General features: G+C 42.8%; 1 protein-coding gene across 3 annotated transcripts in view; it reads right to left on the minus strand.

Moving 5' to 3' along the window:
- Nucleotides 1-26,827, minus strand: part of NPHP4 (nephrocystin 4) — a 486,557-nt gene that overhangs the window by 183,458 nt on the left and 276,272 nt on the right. For all 3 annotated transcript variants that reach the window (XM_068240494.1, XM_068240492.1, XM_068240493.1), the window contains one exon: nucleotides 5,217-5,362. In XM_068240494.1, coding sequence (XP_068096595.1) covers nucleotides 5,217-5,362 — 146 coding nt within the window. The remainder of the gene's footprint in view (nucleotides 1-5,216; nucleotides 5,363-26,827) is intronic.

The following is a 26,827-nucleotide window of genomic DNA, read 5'->3' on the forward strand; positions in this document are numbered from 1 at the left end:
GAACGGAGGCCGGAGTCCGGATCCGGCCCGGATCCGGTCCGGCTCCGGTTCTGCAGAACGGACCCATGTGAACGGACGCATAGGCTTTAATTGCTATGCCGTGCGTCCGTTCCGTCCGTTCTGCAGGCGGTGCGGCTCCGGCACGGCGATTCCGGAGGGCCACCGCTAATGTGAACCGGGCCTTACCGTTACTTACTGTAGTTAGTAACAATCTGACAGATCTGAAAGGTTTTGGACTAGTCCATCTTCTCATAGGGATTTTCAGTAATTCCTTTATTTTTAAAAGCATCTCCTGGACAGCAGGGGTTGAATTGCCACAATAGTGTGCTCATGAGAGTGCAGGATGGCTGGCATCTTTGCATAGGTTTTTTTTTATTGAATGCATCTTTAAAAAGATACAGGAATTCCTGATAATCCTCCATAAGGAAATTGAGCAGTACAGAACCTGGCAAAAATCTTTCAGATTTTTACCACTTACTGCAAGTGACAGCAACATAGGAAAAAAGTAATTTAAAGTGCATTTTAACCCTGGAACACATATACATTTTACATTTATGTATACCTATGCATTTAAAACGTTTCAATTTTTGCAATAGTGATTTTTTTAACAGCTGGTACCACAAAAAGTGTCTGTGGGGAAAAGTAATTTCCTATTCACCCAGAAAATGCACAATCTTGGGGCGATACTGGAAATGTGCACTAACTTTTTTTGCTTGGCAGTTTGCTATCCACAAAATCTCCGAGAAGTTGCCCAACCGCCTACAATCAGCACAAATAAAAATTCCATTGTGTTTGGATAGTGCTATGTTTGTGCCCATTTATGTTGCAAAAAGAAAGTTTTGTGCTGTGTTCCATTTAAAGGTCATAGCAATTATTTTTTTCCAGCCAATGATGTCACCCAGCCCCCCTACAACGGCACACCAACGTAGAAGTGATATGGTTGTGTAATGCTTGGTTTCTGCCCATTTGTGATGCAATAAACATCAGTTTATTGAGAATTTCATCATAGTTTTTGAGAGTTTCAAGTTTTTATATAAAGGTCAAAAGTTCACTCAACACCCCCCCCCCCCCCATTTTAAACATTTCCAGAGATGAAATTAAATAATTAAAGAATATTATTTTTCTTACCTGGGGCTTCCAGCTCCAGTAGGCTTGTATGTCCCTCAATGTCCTCATGGTCCTCCTCCTTGCTCAGCTATTTGGCCCGCTACAGCAGCGGAGCTGCCCAAGTTGTACAGTGCTGCACATGCGCTGGGTGGGCAGAGTGCATCCTTTATTGTGCTACCATAGCCATGAGCATTCTGCACATGCGTTGCTATGATTGATGTAGTGCGCATGTGCAGATGAAGGATGTGGGCCACCGCTACAAGACATGTGCAGTACTGCTGTGGCAGGCTGAACAGCTGAGGAGGAGGACCGGGAGTACTGCGAGGGACATACAAGCCTATGGGGGCTGGAAAAAGACCAAGGTAAGTAAAAGAACAGTGTTTAATTCCAGTTCTGGTATCCTTAGACTTTAGGATCCATTGAGACGTGTTCTGACATGTCTATTGTGCCCACTTTTTCCATTGTGGTAACAGAATACAGTCCCATTCTGCATGACTTTTCTGAAACCTGGACAGAAGTCAGATATTTATAGATAGCAATCTATGGCATGTTTGTTACAACAAAGTTGCAAGACTTAACAGGATAGTCACAGCAAATTGTACATTAGCTCAATGAAGCCACTTTAATGTGAGCCTAGCCTATGGCTTCATACACATGCTAGATGAAACTTGGCCAAGGCAGCCTATAATCACTGCCTCTGTCATACAAAAGGAATGAAGAGCTGTGATCAGTTCAGGGAAGGTGTGCAGATTACAGATAGGTGAATTAGACCACAGATATGTAAGGAATATTACCATGCACAGCCATGGTTAGCAGTGTGGAAGGAGGCACCTACAGGTATAAGGAAACTGAATAAGGAAGCGCCTGTTTATGTACATTCTGCTGGTAAACATCACACAGTAAGGAAGTAGTCTCAATTTTTTCAATAGGGCAACATAACATACTTAGAAGAAGAAGACACATAATCTGGCACCAGAAGCTTTTGCAGGGGATACAAGGGTAATGTGCTCTTACATAGAGGAAAATGTCCAATAGCAGAAGGAGCAAGAGAGGCCCTGTTTCCATAAAATCATTATAACTGCACTGTAGGTCAGAAAATCTGAAATGTATGTGATGCACAATCTACAAGTATGGGTGAAAAGGTTAAGCTGTTCTGTGCAGACATCTTGAAAAAATAGTGAAATCAATGTTTGAAAATTGAGTTGTCCGTAAAGGGGCACTACACCGAAAAACTGTACAATTTTAAATATGTGCAAACATATACAAATAAGAAGTACACTTTTTCCAGAGTAAAATGAGCCATGAATTACTTTTCTGCTATGTTGCTGTCACTTACAGTAGGTAGTAGAAATCTGAGAGAAGTGACAGGTTTTGGACTAGTCCGTCTCTTTATAGGGGATTCTCAGGGATATATTTATTTTCAAAAGCATTTAGTCAATGGCAGTTGCTCTGTCCAGCTGCAAAAATTTGTGTAGGAAGCAGGGAAGCTGGCCACCATCATTGTTTAAATCCTTTTTCGGGAATATCTTTTTAAAGAATAAAAGCCTTGCTGAGACTCCCCTATGAAGAGATGGACTAGTCCAAAACCTGTCATTTCTGTCAGATTTCTACTCCCTACTGTAAGTGACAGCAACATAGGAGAAAAGTAATTTATGGCTCATTTTACTCTGGAAAAAAATGTACTTCTTATTTGTATTTGTTTGCACATATTATACATTTTACAGTTTTTCGCTGTAGTGCCCCTTTAAAGGAAGTAAAATACTAAAGATGAACTATTGTCAAAATCCACCCACTGTTCCAACAGATTAGCCATACTGTAAGAACTGCTAAGGATCAACAACTGATCGATAACAAAATAAAGTTACTGAAAGGGTTAAAAAAAACTGTGCTTCACTGACACAGCAGCTCTATTTATTGTTCTCCCATCACTAATTGCAGTAGCCTAGACTGAGCAAGTGCAGAGCAGATTTTCTTGGTGCAGGGGTCGCTGACTGTAAGCAGCAAACAGATAATATTTCCTCCCTGATGAGCTTTTTGAATGAATGTGATATAAAATACCAGAGCCAGATTAAGGCTAAATGGGGCCCTAAGCAAAGTAACTGATTTGGGCCCCCATCATGTTGTAATAGAATCAGAAGATGCAGCTGTACAGCAACATGCCGCACACACCGCGGCAGCCGAGCTACTGGTTGCTATGGGCAACAGCCTGGTTACCTCTGTGGGTGCACAATGCAGGGAATAGCAGCTGCAAAATGCAGAGTGAGAGATGAATGGCTGGGACATTTGCACTCAGGGCAGAGCCGGATTAAGGCTAAATGGGGCCCTAAGCAAAGTAACTGATTTGGGCCCCCCATCATGTCGTAATAGAATAAGAAGATGCAGCTGTACAGCAACATGCCGCACACACCGGGGCAGCCGAGCTACTGGTTGCTATGGGCAACAGCCCGCTTACCTCTGTGGGTGCACAATGCAGGGAATAGCAGCGGCAAAATGCAGAGTGAGAGATGAATGGCTGGGACATTTGCACTCAGGGGCTGGGGCACCCCTGTGAAGAGGGCGCAAGATATCACAGCAGCAGCACTTTCCCTCTGCATCTCCAGCCTGGCAATAGCAGAAAGCCCTGGACACCGCCAAACCGGAAGCCGTTTCCAAGACAGAATTACATAACCACCCCCACCACCGAACAACCGATTTCCTCCCAAACTAGACAGTCACCATGCAGCCTCCATCCCAGTGAATACGATAGTCCAGCAGAGAAGGCAGCCGCAGCGGGGGAGAATGACAGCACCAGATGACTCACATTCACCTATTGCGATCCAAGCAATAGAGGTCCCGTCATTCGGAGCCCATCTGTCTCCTCTAGAGTGCTGCCACTCTGTTACTACTACTATTACTACTTCCTACTTCCTGTCTGATCTGAGAATCAGGAAGTTCAGAGCAAGCGGCTGCACTGTAGAAGAGACAGATGGGTTTAAGATGACGGGATCTCTATCGCTTGGATCATGAATAGGTGAGTGAGCGTTTGCCATCTGCTGCTATCATTCTTACTGCAGCTGTGGTTCTCTGTGGGAAGGGAGGGCGGAGTGGGCAGCGGCAGAGCGCACAGTAGCAGGAGGGGGACCTAGGAGGAGAGCCTGGCTCTGAAGACAATCAGCAGCGCACGGCATCATTTGACAAGACAAGACAAATAACATTTATATCGCGCTTTTCTCCTGGCGGACTCAAAGCACCAGAGCTGCAGTCACTAGGACGCACCCTATAGGCAGTAGCAGTGTTAGAGAGACTTGCTTAAGGTCTCCTATTGAATAGGTGCTGGCTTACTGAACAGGCAGAGCCGAGATTCGAACCCTGGTCTCCTGTGTCAGAGGCAGAGCCCTTAAAGGGACTCCGAGCAGTGCCTGTGGGTATGCCTTTAAGCATACCCACAACTAATTCATTACATCCTCACACCTACCAGCATGATGTTTGTAATTATATTCCCCTGGGTTCCTTATATTTCATTCCATTGTGCTGAATCGGGCTGCCGACTTTGGAGAAAAGTCATCCTGTGGCCGCGATTTCGATCGCGAAAATAGCGAAAACTAAAAGGCATATGGCGGCCGTTTATATATCATTGGAAAGAGGAGAAAGAGAGCTTTAAAATGATATGCATCTTTCCATAGTTACTGCACTGCTCAGAGTCCCTTTAATCATTATACCATCCAGCCACTGCTAACAGGATGGCGAGGGCTGGTTTATGTGCTGATGGGGCCCCTTTGACTCTGAATGGGGCCCCAAGCGACTGCTTTTGTTGCCTGGTTGGTAATCCGGCCCTGTAAAATACACATGCAGTGGCATCTCCCAGCAATACTGTACTCTAAGCTGAGAGAACTTATACTTTTTACACAGCTGACATTACTTTAGGACAAAAACAGGTAGAAAATCAAATTTCTATTCTATGTTAGACTGTGACTCTGCGTTAAGAGAGCAACATGCTTTGTGATATACAACTTTTAAAGAGAACACATATGAAATCATAATTGTTATAAGCACAATACACTTGTACAAAATAAAGTTTAAAACAGGAAGCCCAGTTGTAGTGTGAGTAGGCATGGACTGGGGGCACTTACCTCCCAGTCTGTGTGCCCATTGCGACAATCGGAGCATGGACAGGAGAGAAGGCCAGCTCTTGTAGATGGTCCACATTGGAGTAGTCCTGGTTAATCATGCCCATGTCAGCTTCTAGGTGGGTGATACCACTCACACCAGGCATCTCCTATCAACAACATCATAACACAACTTATGAGAAAGCTAGATGGTGAAGCTGTAGGCACAACACTTTTTTGTGAAACAAAAGAGATTATTTACTTAAGAAGCGTTTCCTTTTTACCCTCTACATCTCACTGGATGCTTGACGTGATTACAGTTTAATCTCACTTATCTTTATCTCACATCTCATTTTATAAATTCATTGATGCAGTCAATATTCTGTTAGAGTAGCGGGGCTGGCAAAGGCTATTGTTCCAGCACACCGGAAAATGTGAATAAGCTTAAAGAAAAACTCCAACCAAGAATGTAACTTTATCCCAATCAGTAGCTGAAAACCCCTTTTACATGAGAAATCTATTGCTTTTCACAAACAGACCATCAGGGGGCACTGTATGACTGATATTGTGGTGAAACCCCTCCCACAAGAAGCTCTGAGGACCGAGGTACTGTTGGCAGTTTCCTGTCTGTGAACCTTGTTACATTGTGGGAAATAGCTGTTTACAGCTGTCTCCAACTGCCAAAACAGCTAGCAGCAGCTACATAACCTGCCCACAGTATAAATGGCACCTTGTAATAAATGTCAGAATGTAAATCGGGGAGAGGAAAGATTTTACACTGAGCAAACACTGACTAAATCATTTATACATAATTATTGTAAAAATGAAGCACTTTTTTTAATTACATTATTTTCACTGGAGTTCCTCTTTAAGAGAGAAGCTTCACATTGTAAAGCAACTACACAATGACATTGTTTTTTCTAGTATAGGAATTAATGCAAGAGTTAAAACAACAGCTACAACAATTTTCCGTATACTACAAAGTTATAAATATGTTCTAGATAAATCAAAACATACACCAAACTCATTCACCCCCATAATCCTCTCTGTCACTCTTTGCTCATAACCAACACAAAAAGTACTGAAGGTAAGCACATTGGCTTTCTATTTTTAGAAGTCCCAGGGCTGTCTTTAGAATCTCTGTCGCATACCATGCAGTAGACTTGAAAGGCAGCATTAAGTTAATCTACTGATCACAAAAATGTCTGTAGTAAACAGATTTTACCTTGAAAAAAAAAGTTTGTTTCTGATGCAAGGTGTCAACAAAGACTAACTCCCTCCCCTTCCCCATCACCAAAATAGCTGCCCTGAATTTAATTTTATTAAAATGGAATTAAAGTATTGAAATGCAAACAGCTAAACAGATAGACTAACCTCTGATTTGCAATATAAAAATACTCAAAACTTACATACACACAAATTGTAGAAACAGCCAGTGGAATCACAGTTAGGTTAGGTTCACAGTGGGTGTTGCATTATCTGTAAAAGCAGGAACAGAAGGGAAAGTCGCACTGCAGGTTATGCACAGAAGCATCCAGTCATTAAAAATTATGCTCCACTATCACTGTTAATGCGTGCATTTGCAGTAATACAATGCCTGCAGTGCTTTGGGATGCTGCACACCGTTAGATCGCACCACACCAGCCACACTGTGAACGTCGCATAGGTCTTGCATTGCAGTGCGACTTTACCTTTATAAGGGTCCTTTCACACTGCATCAGTTGCATTACAGATTTACATTTTTACGCTTTTTTGCGGAGCCGGATGTACGGATCCGCCATCAGGATCAGGTGAAAACTGTCAGTTTTTACAGCCAGTGTGCTGTAAACTCAGTTTTCTATTTGTTCCTATGTAGCTGCAAAACCTTACTTTACGTTTTGCGGAGCGAAACGGTCCAGAAAATTGGGTCCTGCTGCATTTTTTTTGTCCGTTGAGCGGAATGGAACCGTACGGCCGGTTCCACTGGCAAATGCAGCCTAATTCTGCAGGTCAACTCACTGCACATACAGTACAATTCTATGGGCCTGTTCACATCTCTGCATTGTAATGGATTCGGTTATTGTAACTCGCTGTATGTAGGCTTTGAATTATCGTCTATGTCCAGTGTCCATGGCAGTTCACACACATTATAGCGCACGCGTTATGCAATGGGCACGGTGTGAATCAAGCCTAACGTGGTCGCTATATCACACCGCAATGCACCACTGTGAACATAGCCTTACTGATTGGGCATCATGAACGTCCAAAATAATGGAATGACAGGATAGTGGAATGAATCATGCGAATAAAAATAGTCTTATGATATGGGAAAAATAATCTTGGCACAAAGTCAAGTTAACAGTATATCATCATAAACCAGGCAAGAAGAAATATAAAGAAATCTCATTAAAACAAACGATTTATGTTTAAAATATGTTAGCATTCCTGCAAAATGAACCTTTCTTTGTCTGTTTAGCTGGTTACAACACTTGACCTTAGTTACACTTTAAGCCTGTTTCCTACTAAGGTTTCCATGTCATGTGGCACTGCTTTACTGAAAGCAGGGAATACAAAGTCAGACAGGAAAGGACATTAGTAGAACACAGAATGAGAGATTAAAAACTTTTTCAGGTCTCTCCTTACAAGCACCATGTCAGGTAATTGAAAATAAAAATGGTTTCACACTTCAGGGAGCAACGGCAAAGAAGACAAAGGTTCTAGGTGCTACATAAAACATTATGCAAATGGCGTTTCAGTATTCTGCTCTGCCACCATGGCGGTGTGTAACTTCTGACACAAGCAGCCCCTGGTTGCATATTATTTACATGCTAAGTATTGAGGGAGAATAATAATAAAAAGAGCTATTGGCAAAACAGCACCAGCTGAATTTTCTGACACACAGTGCATGTAAAGAAGACCAAACAAACAAAACACTTTTTTTTTCCTTTTTGGATGACAGGACAGGACTAAAATACTTCCTAATTATTTTGTTTACATTTCAAGAGAGTACGGTAGAGCCAGGTTAACAAACAGGATGGATATAGTGACCAAGCATTCAAAGTTTCTAGCTGCCTGCTAACCAGTCGTTGAACAGTGGTTTTGATTTGCTAGCTGTTGCTTCAATTTCCAGGGTGACTGAGATCTGCCTTTTTGTTAATCGGCAGCTTTTCAATGACTTAGAACGGGTAGTCCCCCGGCTAATGAAGAGATAGGGACTGTATGTTCATTCTTAACCTGAATCTGTCCATAAGTTGAAAGGCTGTGCCATCTATGTCCCTTGTACCCCCTCGATGCCCTCCTGTGCTTCAAGTTTCCCCCACTGTCTCCTTCTATCCCCCTGTGCCCTCAGTGTACCACAGCAAAATGTAATTTTACCAGTTTAAAAAACATTTTTCCTTACATTTTTTTAATCGATTTTCAAAAAACTATAAGGTCTTTTTGAAAAGAAATTCATTTTTTTTGACTTGACTGAAATTTCGGGCTGTTCGTATCGGCGGGTCGTTCATAACTGGGTTGTTTGTAAGTCAGGGACTACCTGTATACCGTACATATTGCATACTATTATTCTGTTTTATTTTATTATATGCAACCAGCGCACAGATATTTGTGAGTAGTTTGTGAGCTATGGTATTTCTGAAAATTACTAAGCATTCATTTTCTAAATGCCATGTCCCTTCCCCTCAATGTTTTCAGTGTTTACTGTGACTATCATAGTTGGGAAAGAAAAGATATGTACTTTGTGAAAATCACACTACCATTAAGTGTATTGTCCAATGTAGGAGGTCTAATGCTGGAAATACACGGTGAGGTTTTTTTTGCAGATTTACTTTCCGATTGATTTTACAATCGTTATTCCGATAAATTTTTCAATCGATTTCCATTCACTTCTATGAGAACATTTATCAGAGAAACAATCTAAATCAGATTGGATCTGTCAGAAATTATCTATCAAGCCATCTATTATCTAAAAAATGAATGGTGTATTCCCAGCATAACTCTGTAGGTTTTCCTGCACCATAATGAGAAGACACTCATCTTAGGATGGTGATGCGTACATTTTGAGCACAAAGGGAACAGGCTTGCAAAAAGCAAAGAAAGGTAATCTAAAGATGGCCACTAATGATTCAATCTTTTTCATCCAATTTTACCAAATCTATGTAGTATAAGGGTAAATTGAGTAAATATACTGAATTGATAATTTAGGCATTTCCCTTGTATTACATAGAAATGGTAAGATTGGATGAAAAAAGTAGATCATTAGTGGCCACCTTAAGGTAAACCAAAAAAAAAATAAATTCCATTGACTTCTACGCCAGTTAACATCCACATATAGTGCCAAGTAGCAGTGTGATGTTAAGAGTGGTTGACAAGTGTATTTGGGTCCTAAGTTGCACTGGGTGCCATGTTACATTGGTTTTAAGCAGTAGTGGGTGCCAAGCCGTGGCATGGCTAAGGAATCATGGGCCGCAGTGCGAGTTTTTCATTTTGCTCCCTCAAGCACTCTGTACATAAGAACTGATATAAGGCGCCAAGCCCTGCCAAGGGCAGTCACAGTGTCTGAGAGATTTAGGCAGAGGAAGGGAACAGATTGTTAGTGATTGCCATTATTCAACGCACAGACCATGGAAATCATTATAGCAACAACGTAAAGCACTACCCATGATATTTTTTTTTACCCTGTAGTAATGTTGTTTGTCCTTTATATCAGTTGTTGAAATTATTTTTTAAGGGTAGAGTAAGATAATAAAAAATGGAGTAAAAAAAAAAAAACAAACAATAGGGAGGAAAGAGAGGTGTATGAGACCTCTATCTAGACCACAACCTCCGTCTCCAGGCATTCTTACAAAAAAGCTATTTGCCTGCATGGTGCTGTTTTTGATGTCTAGTAATGAGCTATAGATCATCTTAGCTTTGCTTCAATACAAGGTGAAGGTTGATGCTAGCAAATCACTGACTAACCAAAACAGTTGCTGGTTAAATACTTCTGGCACCAGAACAATTTACTTTCCTAAGCCAACTTCCACCTCCTGGTTGAGGCTAATTCACTATTTAGGATTTTTTTTGCTCATCACTAGTGAGTGGAGCTTTGGTTTAATTGCCACTATGCTCACCTTGTGGCACTAGAAATCCAATTCCAGGGTTTCCTCACTTTTACTCTGACCCTCTCCTGGGAACCAGAAGTGGAAATGAGCCCATTGTCTTCGAGGCTGGAAAAGCATTCTTTGCAGGTTGGATGGAAGATTTCTGTACCCTTACTTGCAGAATACCTCACAAAGTCAAGAGCTTTATTTCCATTAGGCTATGGACCAATAGTAAGCTTTGCTGGCAAATTTACCAGTAAATGCCCAACAACAGGGTTTCTGATCAGTTTAGTGGCAAGGTGCAGTTGGGATGGAAAGTGATGCATGGCAGCTCAGCACTGCAGCCGGTCAGCTTGCACTTTAAGTTATGTGCTGCCATTTGCCTGGCATTTGTATAGACAAGGGGTGAGGGGTATGGGGGGGGGGGGGGAGAGAGGAGAGCGCACTCAGAAAGGTAGCAGTTGTCCTTGGCAAGCCTGCCAGGGAATGATCTCACCTTTAGGACTGACTGACTAGCCCATTTGGGTCTGTCAGCAGTCTAGCATTGTCCCTCTCTATGCCGGGGATGCAGGCAGGGGTGGTGCATTCAAACAGGATCACTCACATTAGCTGATCTCCATAGATGGTCGCTCTCTGGGTATTGCTGAATGTAGTGCCTGGAGGCAGTGTGTGCAAGTTTGTTAGCCGCACTCTGAACTTCCGGTGTGTGTGGGGATAGAAAGTTGGCTGTAGATTCCTTTAAGGTGCAGTGCGCGTGGAAAGGATACATGGCCAAGTCCGTGTTTGGTTGAAAAAACAATAAAATGTTTATTATGCAACACGTTTCTGGAGAGAAGCTTTCTCCTTTCTTCAGGGAGCATCAGCTACTGATTGGGATGAAGTATAATCCTTGATCACGGTTTCCCTTTAACTACGCAACTGAATCAGCCACTGAAGTATGTGTCATATGTGCCAATAATTTACACATACGGTATATGGCAAGTAATTTGCCTTTACTTTTAGTTAAATAAGGTTCATGCAATATGCTAAGGACCCCGCTTAGGTTCTCCAGCGCTCCAGTTAATGTACTCTGTATAAAAAGATTTCAAGAAGAAAAGCCCCTCTTTTGCAGATAGTGATACACATATAGGACAGAGACAAAATCTTGTTCACAAGAAGGGTAAGAGGAGTCAGCCATTCGTAAACAGGGGACGGGCCATTTGTCTTAATTTATTATCAAAATACACCGTTTTTTATTATTCTTGCCTCAATTAGAAAAAAAAAGCTTTATAACTGATTACACATCTATACATCCTCTATATCATGAAAAGGTGTCCTGTTGAAGTTGCCTTATTTTGTTTTTGGACACACCATGACCTGGATAAATAAGAACCGCCACAGATGTAACTAAATCAGTTTGTAAACATTCACAAAATAAGTTGAATAATATTGCCTAAAACCAGAATATTTCCCTTGATGTCAGATTTGGTAGGCAGACTGCCAGACTTTGCAAAAGGAAAGCCTGTTTCGCTGTGAGTCATTTGCGTATCTGTTTCATGGGACTCCTGCGGCATTTAGACACATCATGTAAGCCTTCCCTCTCTCAATGACATGCTACTTGACACCTGAAACCAGCTGGAAAATAAGCACTATCTTCATTCCTCAGAAAAGCAATCAGCTGTGAAGCCTCCATAGATTTCTCCTGCTCTTACTTAGAGATTCCAAAGCAGCTGCAGTATTGAATTCCATCTGAATTTACCTTTACGTAAAACCTGTCAAGAAAGGAACATGGATACCACCATCCTGACCTCTTTCCAAAAATGTTTACTGTTTGGCTCTAGGACTCAGTCCACACTTTGCCGAATGCACAATGGTGCATTTACACCTGTGCAAATATGCTGTGCCTATCAAATGTATGTCACTTCATAAACACTAGGCGCATCATGCACCTGCTCTGCTCTACTGCTGCCGATTGGATCCACCGATTGGGGACAAGAGCTGCAACAATGATGGGAGGACTGGCAAAAGCATACTGTTGGGGCTGCCCATTGCACTGATACAGACAAATAGGAGTCCTTCATCCCTAGGGTGGATTTTCATTAGACAATTACTATTACTATCATTATTGATTTGTAAAGTGCCAGCATCTTCCATGGCGCTGTACAACACAGGTTGTAACAAAAAATAACAATAATATACAGTTAACAAGACTATGGTGGGTTACAGCTGATGCAATAAATGAATCAACTACAGATTTTTACACAGGGGTTGAAGATATGTGTGCATAATACACAGCATTGAGATACAGAAGAAGAAAGAGGGCCCTGACCAAAAGGCCTTACAGTCTAAAGGTTTTAGGAATAGGACAGTAGGTGAGGGGAAGCTGTGTATGAGATGGTAAAAACAGTGGTCAGAGGATGAATGGTCCTTGGTAGGAAAGAATGCCTGCCTAAAAAAGTGAATTTTCAGGTTGCGCCAAAAAAGGTAAGTGTGGGTGATTGATGGATGTGTTGAGGGAGAGTCTAGTAAGTGGGAGTGAGAAGAGGTGACCAGAGAGGAAGACAGAGGAATAATGTTAGTAGAGTGGATATTGCATGTAGGATGGTGTCTGGAAATAAGGTTATTTAAATAAGGAGCTAGGTTGTAAAGAGCTTTGTAGAAAAACCCTAATAAAAAACTATTGAAACATAAAGAGCGTTGTAGGTGAGAATCAATGATAATCCTTCTTGGGGAGAGAGGATTCCCATTGGCCAGTTTAAATCCCCCAGTGGATTATGCCTGTGCTGGGGTTTACACTAGTATAGTGGTGTTTGCCCCCAGCATTGACAGTGACAGACCAGAGTGGAGGGCGGTGATACAGTAGAAGGCAGAATGTGAAAGTGACAGAAGACAGAATGTGAAGTGAGGTTAAGGTGAAGTCTTTCTTAATGACTTACCTGGAACAAACGTGCAGGACAAGAAATCCAGCAGAAAGTCCATCACTGATCTGCAGGTTCCAGGTAAACCATTTTAAAGATCAGCAGTGTAGCTTGAAAAGTATCACTGTTTTTTTTTTTTTTTTAAATGGTTGCTGATGCCCATTTCTAGTAATGCTGATCAGACAAGGTGAGAAATACTTGTGAATCGCAAACATATTCATACATGGTCTTGTCATCACATATTAAACTGTTTATGAGTATTTTATTTTGTTGAGCATATTGAATTTTCCACCAGGTTATGGACCATTTGAGGCTCAGGCGGCAAATTGAAATGCCCAACAACAGAGTTTCTGATCAGTTTAGTGGTGAAGAGCAGTTGGGACGGATAGTTATGCAATGTAGCTCAGCACACAACACTGCAGCTGGTTAGCTTGCACTTTGGGTTATATGCTGCCAGTTGCCTGGCACTTAGTCTGTCACAGCTTCACTAAGAGGAGCTGTGATCCCTCCGCTTAGTACAATGTGGTCTTCATGTTTTAGGTTTCTGGGTTGTTTTCAGTTCCTTGCAAAATCCTAGTGGTTCTGGTTTGCCATGGCTTGCCTGGGTACTCCCAGGGAAATCCCTACCTCCAAAGTCCCACACACAGAGCCACATTAATCCAGGTCTTGCACTGATGAAGGCCAATTTACACCTGAATCAGCTGTCTGCAAGTTGGATAGGCCTAGCTCTGTAAAATTCTGTATAGTAGTATTTATAACCTCCTAAAGGTGCACCTGGGCTAAAAACTGGACATGTACCATAGGTTTGGGTAAAGTGTGGGTCCGCCAAAACAGATCCCACCAGACCTCACAAGCAGCGTTCAGTGGAGAATACCCAGAGCATGCAAATCTCTGCTTACAAGGAAATGGAAGCACAGCGGGTAAATCAAAGTTCCTAGCAGCCAATCAATTATCCGGACAGCTGGGTTTGATTAATAATTTGTTAAATCATTTGATTGGCAGTAAGCTTGGTAACCAGGGCAATTCATTTGTCCATCCCAGCTTGCTTTCATGTGAGCAAAGATCTGTATGCTATATGTAAGCAAGAGCAGAGGCGTGTGGAGAAGAGCAGCAGAAGCAGAGCAGAAGAGTGGATGATACATAGACATGGGATTTCTGTGCAGCCTGCTGCATGTAACCAAAGGAAAAAGTTGCAGTGTTATATCCAGTTTCATAAGCAAAATCAGTAATGTAATGACATTATTGATGAAAAGTGGATTTTGAACACATAAGAAAACATACTTTATCACTGCACTTAAAGTTTAACCAACCACAGATCAGACGCTGCACATGAAATAACAAATACAAGGTTAACAGGTTTGTATGAAGGCAAACAGATGAGGTTTAATAGTGGCATAGCATAAGGCGTTTGGCAGAGTCCTTTTGATTAACGCACTTTATTTACAGGAAATGTCAGACAGCAAACTAGACGTCCCCTTTTCCATGTGAAAACATGTTTCAGTCAATTATTCATGTGGGCAAACCAATCTTCGAAAGCACATGGCATTAAAAATTAGTTTGTTTTAAATAGCTAATTGCTTTCTAGGGAGCCATCTTATTAGAATTACCTAACTAATTAAACCAGCTAAATGTTGCACCATTATAGGCACGTCATGGGATGCTAACCACATACAATTATGGGAGGCTAATCTGTTTTTATTTGTGCTCTATAATCTCCTCCAAAATGAATACAAATAATAGTGTCAGGGACATTTAGCTCAACTTGGCAGAGAACTCTTCTCCCAATTCCCCTAGAATTACGGACATGGCTAGCAAGGACTTCTTACAGAAAAGGAACTTTTCACCATACAGATCCCTGCACTTCAAGCACAACACCAAGCACAGGTCTAAATAAGCCATTCAAGAGCTAAGCAAGTAGAGTGCCCAAAATGCTACCTTCTGCAGTCAACAGTCTGCCTTTAAAAACTTGGTTTTGTGTTCAAATAAAAAAGCAGCAGGCTCTGTGGGAGGGGTTTTGATGCTTCCTGGTTTGCAACATCCTTCTGCTCACAGTGGATAAGGTATTTAATAACACTCTAAGGCCTTGAGCACACTGTTGCTGTTCTTCCGGAGATCGCAAAAAGCTGGCAATCTCCAAATTGTGAAAGTCCTGTGTTTTTAAACGCAATTCCCTGAGCGATGGTAATTTGGTTCTGCAGCCAAAAATGCGATTGCTTCCAAAATGCTACATGCTGTGCTTTGTGATAGCAGCACTGTAAGTGGAAACCCCCGCCCCCATAGGAGACCACCGGGATGACTTTTGCTGTGAGTTGCAATGGTAACTACAACAATATTTGGCGAAGGATATTACAACTTAGCAGATTCCTAAAGAGAAAATGTATTATGTGTGGCATGGAATAACATATAGGAGACTTTTTATCCCCATAACCAAAAAGTGGACGGGGACAAATACAAATTTCTCTGGGAAAATGTAAACTGCAGCCATTCTTACATTGTTAATGGTAGGGTTCTCAAACTTTGCAAAGTTGGTCACTGGGTGACTGGGATTAATATTCAGAAAAGTGGGTGGAGCCTACTAAAGCCAATCAAAATTCACCTATTGATTTTGAAGGGGAATATTTTATTGCTGCCATTCTTGCACTGTTAATGGCACAAGTCTCAAACCTGGTACAGTTGGTCATTGGGTAACTGGGGTTCAAATTCAGAAAAGGGGATGGAACCACAAAAAGCCAATCAGATTTGTTTCATTTCAATGCAAATTATTGATGCCAAAGACCGCAAAGTTCACAAACTAGGTCATTGAGTAATTGTGTTTTAAGGTTAGAAAAAGTGAGCCAACACCATCCAAATACATACCCGGGCAACGCTGGGCCATCAGCTAGTAATAAATAAATTGATAAATCCGAGTGTCACCACACGCAGATGTGGCACAATGTTATGGACACCTCTCTACTGCCATAGCTAAGTACCAGAAAGCACCCGGCTGGCATGCGGGAGCAGCTGACAGGTTGTGAATTCCCTGCCTTCAGTCTCCTATGTAATAGAGGCCTTTTCTAGACAGGTGGAAATAAAGCTGCAAACAAAATAGAGCAGTTACCCAGTGCAACCAATCAGAATCTTTGTTTCATTTTACAGCTTTGGCACAGCTGAAACTGATTGGTTGCTTTGGGCACATTTGCTCCAGTTTTCTGTGAAGCAGTTCCTCAGAAATCCGCCATATTGTTTTAAGGGTATACCACAGCTAATTAAAAGTATGCACAAACGGCGATCTCTGAAATGAGCAAATTACTTACCAATACACAGGCATAAAATACAGCCTGCTAGCAACACCGATGCATTAACATTTGCTGCATATTAATGTAGTTGAAATTTAGAAAGTGCAGCATGGAATATAGATGGCTTTATATATATTTATTAGGTGTTTTGTCAAAAAGATTTCTTGTCCTTTCAAGAATCTGCTGTTTAATGGCTGCATTAGCTTAAATATGTGTTGCAAGTAGTTACAGTGCTTTTAATCTTTTTACATCTTAAATAATAATAGCTTGTCAATAAACCAGAAAGTGTTGGCTTGTGTTCCTAAAGCAGCATTAATCCCAGCTTCAAGAAGTTTACTTTGTTTAAGCATGCTTTTTTAAATATCGCTAGAGTTTTGTGTGTACTAAGAGAAGAATTAAAGTGTTTTTCCAACTATGGTACACTATACTACAGTGTACAATCTGGATGGACAGCTGCCCGAATCCGTGTGTACTTACATGGAGTCAATATTATTATTATTATTTAGTATTTATATAGTGCCGACATATTACGCAGCGCTGTACAGTGTATATATATCATCTTGTCACTAACTGTCCCTCAAAGGAGCTCACAATCTAATCCCTACCATTGCCATATGTCTATATTATGTAATGTAAGTACTGTAGTCTAGGGCCAATTTTTAGAGGGAGCAAATTAACTTATCGGTATGGTTTTGGAGTGTGGGAGGAAACCGGAGTGCCCGGAGGAAACCCCCGCAGATACGGAGAGAACATACAAACTCTTTGCAGATAGTGCCCTAGCTGGGATTCGAACCAGGGACCCAGCGCTGCAAGACGAGAGAGCTAACCACTACGCCACCATTCTGCCACCGTATTGTACCTGCTTATAATGGAGTGACCATACATTCCAGTATGATGAATGTCACGTAGGGGTTGATTCATGAAACAATCTTAAAATTACCACACGCAGATAGCACACAGTACTTTTAGTGGTATTTATGCCAGTAACGTTGTGTGCATTACTCCTACAAGGGCAGTTTTCCACTGAGAAACACGATCACAATGCGATTCAATCGCATTTCTCCCATTTTCAACTTCAGCGATTCCGCAAGTTAGCTGACAAGAGATTCTTCAAGTCAGCTGCAGCAAGAATTCCAGCAACACAGAAGGCGTAACATATCCAGACAGGAAGTGGTAGGCCCTACATTGGAGCATCACCTCAAAGACGCTGTCACTCTATAAGAGATCACCCCCCATTAATATTTGAATACATTTTCTGAGTGTGAAATAGAGATGGCCCAAACAGTTTGCCAGCGGACAGTTCCTGGCGAACTTGGGCTGTTCGTCGTTCGCATTTAACTCAAATTTGCTTCCGCATTTTTACATTAACCTCCCTGGTAGTATGATTATTTCTGGATTTTAGGGTCTTTTAAAACGTTTCAGACCCTAAAATCAGGAAAAAAGTCATGCCGCCAGAGTCTCTGCAGCAGCCCCAGCACTCACCTCCCTGTGCTCCAGTGCTGCAATTTTACCTCCGTCCTCCGGGTGGCGCTGTAACTCTGTAGTAGAGATGTGGCGAACATCTCTAAATCCCTGGGGCTTTTACTACTTCCGGGTCGCTCTGACCCGGAGTAGTACGTCTGCGCTGCCCGGCGGAGTGCGTCCTATATCGCGCTCCTGTTGCCGGGCACTTTCTGCGCATGGGCGTGGCGTCATGAACGACATCACGCTTATGCACAGAGAGTGCCCGGCAACAGTAGTGCGATCTAGGACGCGCTCCGCCGGGCAGCGCAGGCGTACTATTCCGGGTCAGAGAGTAGTAAAAGCCCCAGAGATATTCGCCGGGCGAACAGTTCGCCACATCTCTACTCTGTAGTGAGATCGATGACGGCGATCTCACCAGAGTGGCTCAGAGCCTCAGAGGACAGGAAGGAGAACGGCTACCAACGTCTGGATCCCCCAGGAGGTGAGTAAAAGCACCCACTGCGCACTTTACTCTTTGAGCTCCCAGCAGCTAGCCCAAGCTACACTCAGGATTACAGCCAGGGAGGTTAAAGTCAGTGGCTGCCGACTTTAGCAGTGAATAGCAAAGCCCCTGTACGTGCTAGAAGCACCAAATTTGCAGAGTGTTAGTACCACTATCGCAAAACATTTATTTTTCAACACCCCCATAGTAGTTACACCAAGCATACAGAAGATTCCATGTGTCATTTATTTTAATTTCTAGTATGGTCAGTGTCCACACTTGCGCTGACGGACTTCTGTAACTGTAATGCCTTTATAGGTGTAGCTTGGTCAGGTGTTGTAAATAACAGATGGTATAGCCTTTATTTTAACTTGTCCCCCAACTGCCATATCCCTGTGAAAACTCACACCACCTAGCTGCTATTCCTCTGGTGCCGATACTAGAGAAAGGTCCCCGCACTCTCCCTGTACCCTGTAGGCATTCAGGGAGGCAGCTCTCAGTGCAGCGCGGACACTGCTGCATAATGGCAAGCTGGAACCGCTCTCCCAGACAGATAATGTATTAACATGTATATAAATGTATTTTTATATATAACCTCTTGTCCCCCACACAGGCTAGGATAGCCAGAATGCTGAGCCCCAGCCGTGTGGGGCTTTGCACCCTGAGCTATACCAGCCTACCTGGTCCATGGTATGGGGGGCTCAGGGGGAGAGGGGTGGTCAAGCTTCCTCCTCTCCCTCAGAGCCCTTGTCTAATCCATGTACAAGAGGTTCTTCCCCACCTCCGGTGCCCCAGGAGGAGGTGGGGGCCGATGACGCCCTAGGAAGGGGTTCATGATGGCATCTGGGATTACCCTTTAACCTCCTTAGCGGTATGGACGAATATATACGTCCATCACCGCCGGAGGTCGCCGCTCAGGCCCTGCTGGGCCGATTTTTGTAAAATAAAAAGCAGCACACGCAGCTGGCACTTTGCCAGCCGCGTGTGCTGCCTGATCGCCGCCGCTCTGCGGCGATCCGCCGCGAGCTGCGGCGAAAGAGGGTCAACCCCAGCCACCCGAGCCCTGCGCAGCCGGAACAAAAGTTCCGGCCAGCGCTAAGGGCTGGATCGGAGGCGGCTGACGTCCATGACGTCACTCCGCTCGTCGCTATGGCGACGATGTAAGCAAAACAAGGAAGGCTGCTCATTGCGGCCTTCCTTGTTTATTCTGGTCGCCGGAGGCGATCACAATGACCCTTCCGGAGCGCCCTCTAGTGGGTTTTCATGCAGCCAACTTTCAGTTGGCTGCATGAAACAGTTTTTTTTTAATTTAAAAAAACCCCTCCCGCAGCCGCCCTGGCGATCTTAATAGAACGCCAGGGAGGTTAAGAAGGGTACTTACAGATATTAGCCCCCTCCCCAGGAGAAATAAGTATAGGGGTACATATTACCAATTACCCATTTCCACAAACGGTTAAATGAAATAAAACCACAACAATGAAAAAAGTCCTTTAATACTCTTAATTAACCATAAATACTTATAAAATGTAACTATGCCAATATTCTCGGAAATGATCCCACGCCAAGATCCTCTAATGAACTTGATTGAAGATCTCTGCCGCATACCCGCCACCACTCCACGATGCAGCTCTAGCTATACAGGTACGACTCGCCGATACGAACGGCATGGATTCTGTGTTTCCATGGGAACAAGTAAATTTCAAATTGGACCTGTAGTTTTTGAGAAAATTGATTTAAAAAAAAATCAAAGAAAAAATGGCTTTTAACCACTTTGTCCTCCTTGACGTATAAAAACGTCAAGGAGGACAGGCGCGCTCCCGCTGCCGATCGCGCGCACTCCCGGCCACGGATTCAGTAGCCCAGGAATCAATGTATCGGGCTATGGTGCCCGATCACTGATTCCTCTCCCCCGTTGAAAAAGCGACAGCTTCTCTCGGGAAGCTACGCTTTTTCTGAGACTATGTCCCTCTAAGCGTACATTGTACGCTTAGAGTGACGTCATGTAAACAAACTACATCTAAAAGTAAAAAAAAATTACATTACATACACTTTTCCCTAAATAAAACACTATTTACTTCCCCCCCTCCCAAAAATACCCACATAAAATGTTTAATAAAAAAAAAACAAAAACATTACAATTAAAAAAAAAAAACAACACAAATATTTACCTAAGGGTTTAAACTATTTAAATATCTATGTAAAGATGAAATATTTCTATATATATATTTTTTATAAGCTTGTAAATAGTGATGGATGCAAAACAGGAAAAATGCTCTTTTATTTCCAAATAAAATATTGTGGCCATACATTGTGATAGGGACATAATTTAAACGGTGAAATAACCGTGACAAATGGGCAATTACAATACATGGGTTTTAATTATGGAGGCATGTATTATTTTAAAACTATAATGGCCGAAAACTGAGAAATAATGAATTGTTTTCATTTTTTTCTTATTCTTACTGTCAAAATGCATTTACAGTAAGGTAGCTCTTTGCAAAATGTACCCCCCAAAGAAAGCCTAACTGGTGGCGGAAAAAACAAGATATAGATCAGTTCATTGTGATAAGTAGTGAAAAAGTTATAGGCGAATAAATGGGAGGTGAACATTGCTCGGATGCATAAAGTGAAAACGACTGAGAGCTTAAGTGGTTAAACTTGTATAAGCAGGTACAGAGGGCAGAGGTGACACAGAGGGGGACAGTGGACAGAGATGGCACAGTGTTCCGACTTAAGAACAGATTCAGGTTAAGAACCTACAGTCCCTATCTTGTTTGTTAACCAGGGACTACCTGTACTAAGTTATTAACTCTATGGAGCTCACCGCGAACGGCCAGTTCATGAACATTTGCAGTAAATTTGATGTTCGCTACATCACTAGTGTGAAAATCTTTGATATTCCAAGGCAGCTGCTTTGGGTAGACGTACTGTCAATAGTGTGACTGGGTAAGTTTGATTTCCTAGCTGCAGGTGGTTTCTACAGCGGGCAGGTTAATGAAGGAAGAGCGGTTGACCCTGTATGACACAGAGACCTTGTGTAACATTCACCTACTGCTACAATGAAAAACACCTGCAGCAGTTGAGCTGTCAGGCTGGTTGCATCATACACTGTATGCACATCACTTTGCATTTATGGTATGGCTGATCTGCACTAAAAGGCAGATATGACCCTCACCATAAATAAATCCCAGCCTGCGTGCTCTCCTCATCTGCTGGTAAGGGGTGAAGGGGTGTCACTTTTCAGGTTCTGGCTCGGCTGATGTACAGAATGTGAGGTGAGACGTGAGGTAATATCTTCTGTGCTCCAACTTTTCAAGTGACGGAAGCTGTGTTTTGCAGGTTGTGATGCTGGCTTGTCGGCAGAAATGACATCTCAGATACTGTGATTCCACACAGCCAGGCTGGTTTAACTGGATAACTGTAAACTTGTATAGTGTATATTATCATTCTGCAGGTAGAACACCCATATAATGCTCATTTTCTTGCACTTTCATTTTGTGTTATTATTACACTGTAGTGTTTACTATAATCATTCATATTTTTGTGTGGTTTCTGCAGGTTTCGTACTGAATGTAAATTGAGTTCAGTGGCAGAGAGACAAATAAAGATAACTGTGAGCAGGGGCTTTCTACACAGAATCATAAATGTGCTATTGACATTTAATATTGGACTTAATTATTCAGGCACTGCAGTGAAAAATAATAGAGCAGAGCAAAACATCTGGTATATTATCAAAATTATGTTAGTAGATTTAACTACTTCTTTACCAGCAGTACTGCTGGTACCACAAAATGACGCTCAGCGATGAATCGCCGCACAGACCCGGCGGTCACGCTGCTCTCCCATTGCCGCAGGTCCCTTTCTCTGCCGTCCCAAAGATGGTAGAACTGTGTGAGCAGGTCAGGAGCCGCTTTCATTGGCTCCTGAAGCTGTCCATCAATGTAAGCCAATGGGATTGGCTTACAGTGATGACAGGGTCAGGAGTTAATTGAATCGGTTCCTGACCTGCTCACACAGCTCTGCTGTCTTATGGACGGCAGTGCGAGAGAGTTGTGGAGATGGGAGAGCAACACGATAGGCAAGACTGTGCAGAAACGATATTTGAAATGTATGTCCTGTCAGAGCCGTGCAGCCACAAGCAGGACATAGATTTCAACCGTGCTGGTCTGAAAGTGGTTAAAGGGTTAAGGCAAAAATTGTGCTGTTCTAATATCACTATTATTGAATCAGGTAAAAAGGATGCAGGAGCCCTCATGGAAAAAATGGTGCCGCCTGGTTAAGCATGACCAGGGGAGGGCTCTGGGTGAGAGTAGGGTTAGCTTTAGCTATAGTAAAATATAAGTAAACGTTATCAATATTTTGCTATGGAATCCAGCAGTAGAATTTCGCTAATGGTAGCCATATTCTTCTAGCAGCAACCCCCTGCCCCCTTTTATGCAGGTGCCTTTATTTCATGTATAATAATTCAAATAATACAAGATGGCGCCGGATGGGTAGCCACGGCCAAACAGAGCTCCGGCCTTTCTCTTAAAAACCTCATTTCCACTCACTACTTTCCCCCTTGGTTCCCCTGGATCGCATCCACAGATGTGCAGCACCGCAATCTGCCCGATCCGAGGCCGCTGTGCAGGTCTCAATCCGCCCAGCGCCTTCCTCTTGCAGTCCATGGGCTGCACGCGGCCAGTTCACCGCCGCTACACTGGAGACATGAAGAGCGGCAGCCCGACCTCAGCGTCCACGTTATTCCCATCATGAGGACGCTGCACTGCCGCTGCCAAGGGAGACCAGATGCCACCAGCAAGGCACCCGAGGGTCTGACCACTGCCAGTGAGGTCTGAGGTGCCGTCGCCACGTGGAGCATCCTGACGAATCTGTGGCCAGGAAGGTCAGTAATGCTCCCCCCCCAGCCAGACCACCGCTGCCTGCTGCCACTACCTCAAATGCATCCTCCTCCTGCAGAGCGCTCTGTGGGATCAGCTATGCGACGGGTAGCACGGCCACCCACATGGAGGGACCCGCAAGACCGATGCTCCGCCGATGCTCTCCTGACAGCCACGTGGGACGGGTCCTCGGAGACCCCGGACTGACACGTGGGAAAGATCCTCGGAGGCCTTTTCGGCACTCCCATCTTATGCCAGCTGATAGCTGCACTCACTGGCATGCAGTCTAGGCTCCTGCTGCAGTTACACCTCCAATGCACTTGGATCACCCAGACTGCTGCACCACAGGCCAGGCAAAGCCACCATTAATCCTGCTCCACTGTTCCACTGACCGGTGGTTACCAAAACTGTAAGTGCTGCTACTGATGCACCCTCTCTCTCTGCCAGAACATAAGGGCATCGTCTGCTCATAATTATTTTTATAGACTGCCTAACATCTCTGCTATGGACTGCTACATCTAAAGCTGCCTGCCATGTTCATTGCCATGGGCCACCTACCGTCATTGCTATGGACTACCCACAATTTATTGCTATGGATTGTACTGCTATTATATTTATCGCTGGGGCTACCTTTATAGTTATAGGGGACTCACTTTCACTGCTCTTCACCTTCTCTATCTTTCATTTTCCTCTCCCCTATCTCTCTTCCCCAGGATAGACTGCGGGGCATCTGATTCAAAATATCGCTGCAGAAGCGTTTTGAGTGCCATGGACGGCAGCAGATTACCCCCCAGTCCTTCTCCTGGGTCCTTCTAGTATCTTACTCTTACCATCTATGCCTTTTATTCTATGTACATGCACTGTACCTACTGTATGTATTTGTACACAATATATGTTCTTACTGTATCCACTGTATGTTAAATGCACCTTTCTGCTACTGTACCATCACCGACCCTGTTTTTGTGCCAAAATCAATTCCGGGTACAACTCGTTGTACTTGTCGAAAAAAACCTGATTCTGATGTATGCCCCTATTATCAGTTGTGCAATAAGGACAGCATACATTTCTCCACAGGACATCTGTTAAAAAAAATTGCCTTCCATCCATCGAGATATGACAATGTCAAGTAGCTGAACAAACTCCAATAGTCAAAGGAACAGAAGAACTCTCATCAGACTATCAATAGAGTCTATACCAGGCATGGGCAAACTCGGCCCTCCAGCTGTTGCGTAACTACAAGTCCCACAATTCATTTGCCTTTATGAGTCATGACTGTGGCTGTCAGACTCCTGCAATGCATTGTGGGACTTGTAGTTTCTTAACAGCTGGAGGGCCAAGTTTTCCCATGCCTGGTCTATACTCTGCAACTCTCTATGTTTACATATTGCTGTTGATCTGTGAAACTGAACACGGGAGAGACCAGTGATCATGCAGTATGCACTTCCTCAGCTAACTATGAGTTATGATGTATAATTTGTCCTTTCACCCTCCGTTCAATTCCTTTAGAACTGTTTTCTCTTTATGTTGAAAACTTTAATAAAAACCTATTTTTACAACAACAAAAAATGCCTGCAAGTAGCATTTTCATCCACCTCCCATCAGAAAGCAGCTGCTGCCAATGTGGTGTTCGATTGTGCCACATGGTCTGATCTGACTGTCATCTTCTGCCCTCCTCATACATGCCATTGGGAGCAACTAATGATTTCTGCTCACACACTCTTACATTTTTGTGAGCTGTCTGTTTGCAAGCCAAATTACATTTAGAAGTAAAGTGTGTGAATTTGGGTGTAGCTAAATATTTTATTGCAAGCCAGAGCACTAAGTAGTACTAGCAGATGTATTTGGCTTTTTAGACTATGCAGTTCAGTCTCCTTCCTCTGGAGGGCACTGTAATGTAGGGGAACACCGGGCTGGCAGCAGTTGCTTTCTGACAGGAAATCAGCTGTTAGGTGACAGAAAAAAAATGCTATTTGCAGGGATTTTTTTTTTAAACATAAGCCCTACAGAGAAAGTTATGCTGTCTTTATTACACAACTGATAATAGGGATAGAAGAGCAGCATACAGGTTGCCATCTTCCCCTTTAAAAAGGTTTTTAGGTGCAGGAAACATACAGTATATACACATGCGCAGCCATACTTTTGATAACCTATGCAGGCTCTGCTTCATATATGTACTTTTATTGCCTCGTGTCCCTAAGAAATATAGTACATACAGGAAGCTCTATAAATAGGCATCAATAATTATTTCGAAGCAAGTTTTTTGCTCTACTGGATGCAGATTTCTTTTAGGCTGAATAGAATTTTGCATAAGGCTAATCGGATTTAGAAAGGTGAAGCCCGAGTACTTGATCGCTATTAATCAAGACGACAGCTATCAATCATTAACCTTCCAAATGTGATGAGTCCGCTGCAAAGATTCAGTTCAGCCCAGCAGTTTCCAGCTATTGCACAGCACAAAGAAGTGCCATGTTCAATTTCACTTATTGGAGCAGAACGGGTGCAGCAGTGGATAGAATGCCCAAAGTGACCAATCAAAATCCTTTACCTGGGGTTCTGCTCCAGCTTTGCCCTAATTTTTGATGCATTGGTTTTGATAAAACTTCTCCTATCTTCTGATGCTGTAAGACACTCGCAATGCTCCTGCTAGGTTGCCTCATGTATCTAGGCACCAGAGGACAGTAAAGGTCAGCAGGATATGTTATTTGGTATGCCAAGAAAGATAAGAGGAGGAAGCAAGTTATTTATTTATTTTTTACTATCTTTTGTATTTACTATGATTTGTTACAGCTAGCAAGAGCCTGATTTATCATAAGTGTGCATTCAGTGTCACTTGGGATGAGCCAAAACTTTGACCGTAGGTGATGGTCTTGCTCCACAGGAAGTAGAATTCACTTGGGTAGAACCAGGGCTTTGAACAGGGCTAATCAGATTCAGAAACTATTGATTATACCTCAGAGTTGATTAATCAATCAATTAGGTTGACCAATGTAAATCATTATCCTACTGAATCTGATTCATTCTATGCTAAGAACAGCCCAGGGGAGTTTCCAGATATTGCAAAGAAAAATAAGCCGCCTTGTCAAATACTATATCACAGCTTCTACATATTACAAGATTAACAGATATGGCTGCCCCATGTAGATGGACAGAAAGCATGAAAGCTAAATTAATTTGCATTAGAAATGTGAAAGAAATGTCAGTTTTTAAAAGGCAGATGTTATGTCGTTTTTTTTACTATGCGCTACAGAACTGTGGGCCTTTGACTACAGCCTGTGGGCTGCTTTGCTTTTGGGGGTATTTCTGTCCAGGGCTATGTTTGTACTTCAGTAAACAGCTAACCTTCTGGCTGCTCCCCTGTGTAAAAGAGGTGGTCAGGGCAGCGTACGTTAAAAAAGGGCGTCGGGAAAAAAGGGTTTTAAACGATAAGCATGAATAACGTTAAAACAAAATGTGAGCTATATTTCGTTTAAAAATAATGTTTTATAAGGTTATAAATCATTAAATGTGTATGAAATCGGCAATTGTAAAAACGTTTATCTTCCCTGTTTAAAAAGTGAAATGTATAATAACGTTTTATA

Source organism: Hyperolius riggenbachi, chromosome 6 (genome assembly GCF_040937935.1).
Source record: "Hyperolius riggenbachi isolate aHypRig1 chromosome 6, aHypRig1.pri, whole genome shotgun sequence".
NCBI classification, from domain to species: domain Eukaryota; kingdom Metazoa; phylum Chordata; class Amphibia; order Anura; family Hyperoliidae; genus Hyperolius; species Hyperolius riggenbachi.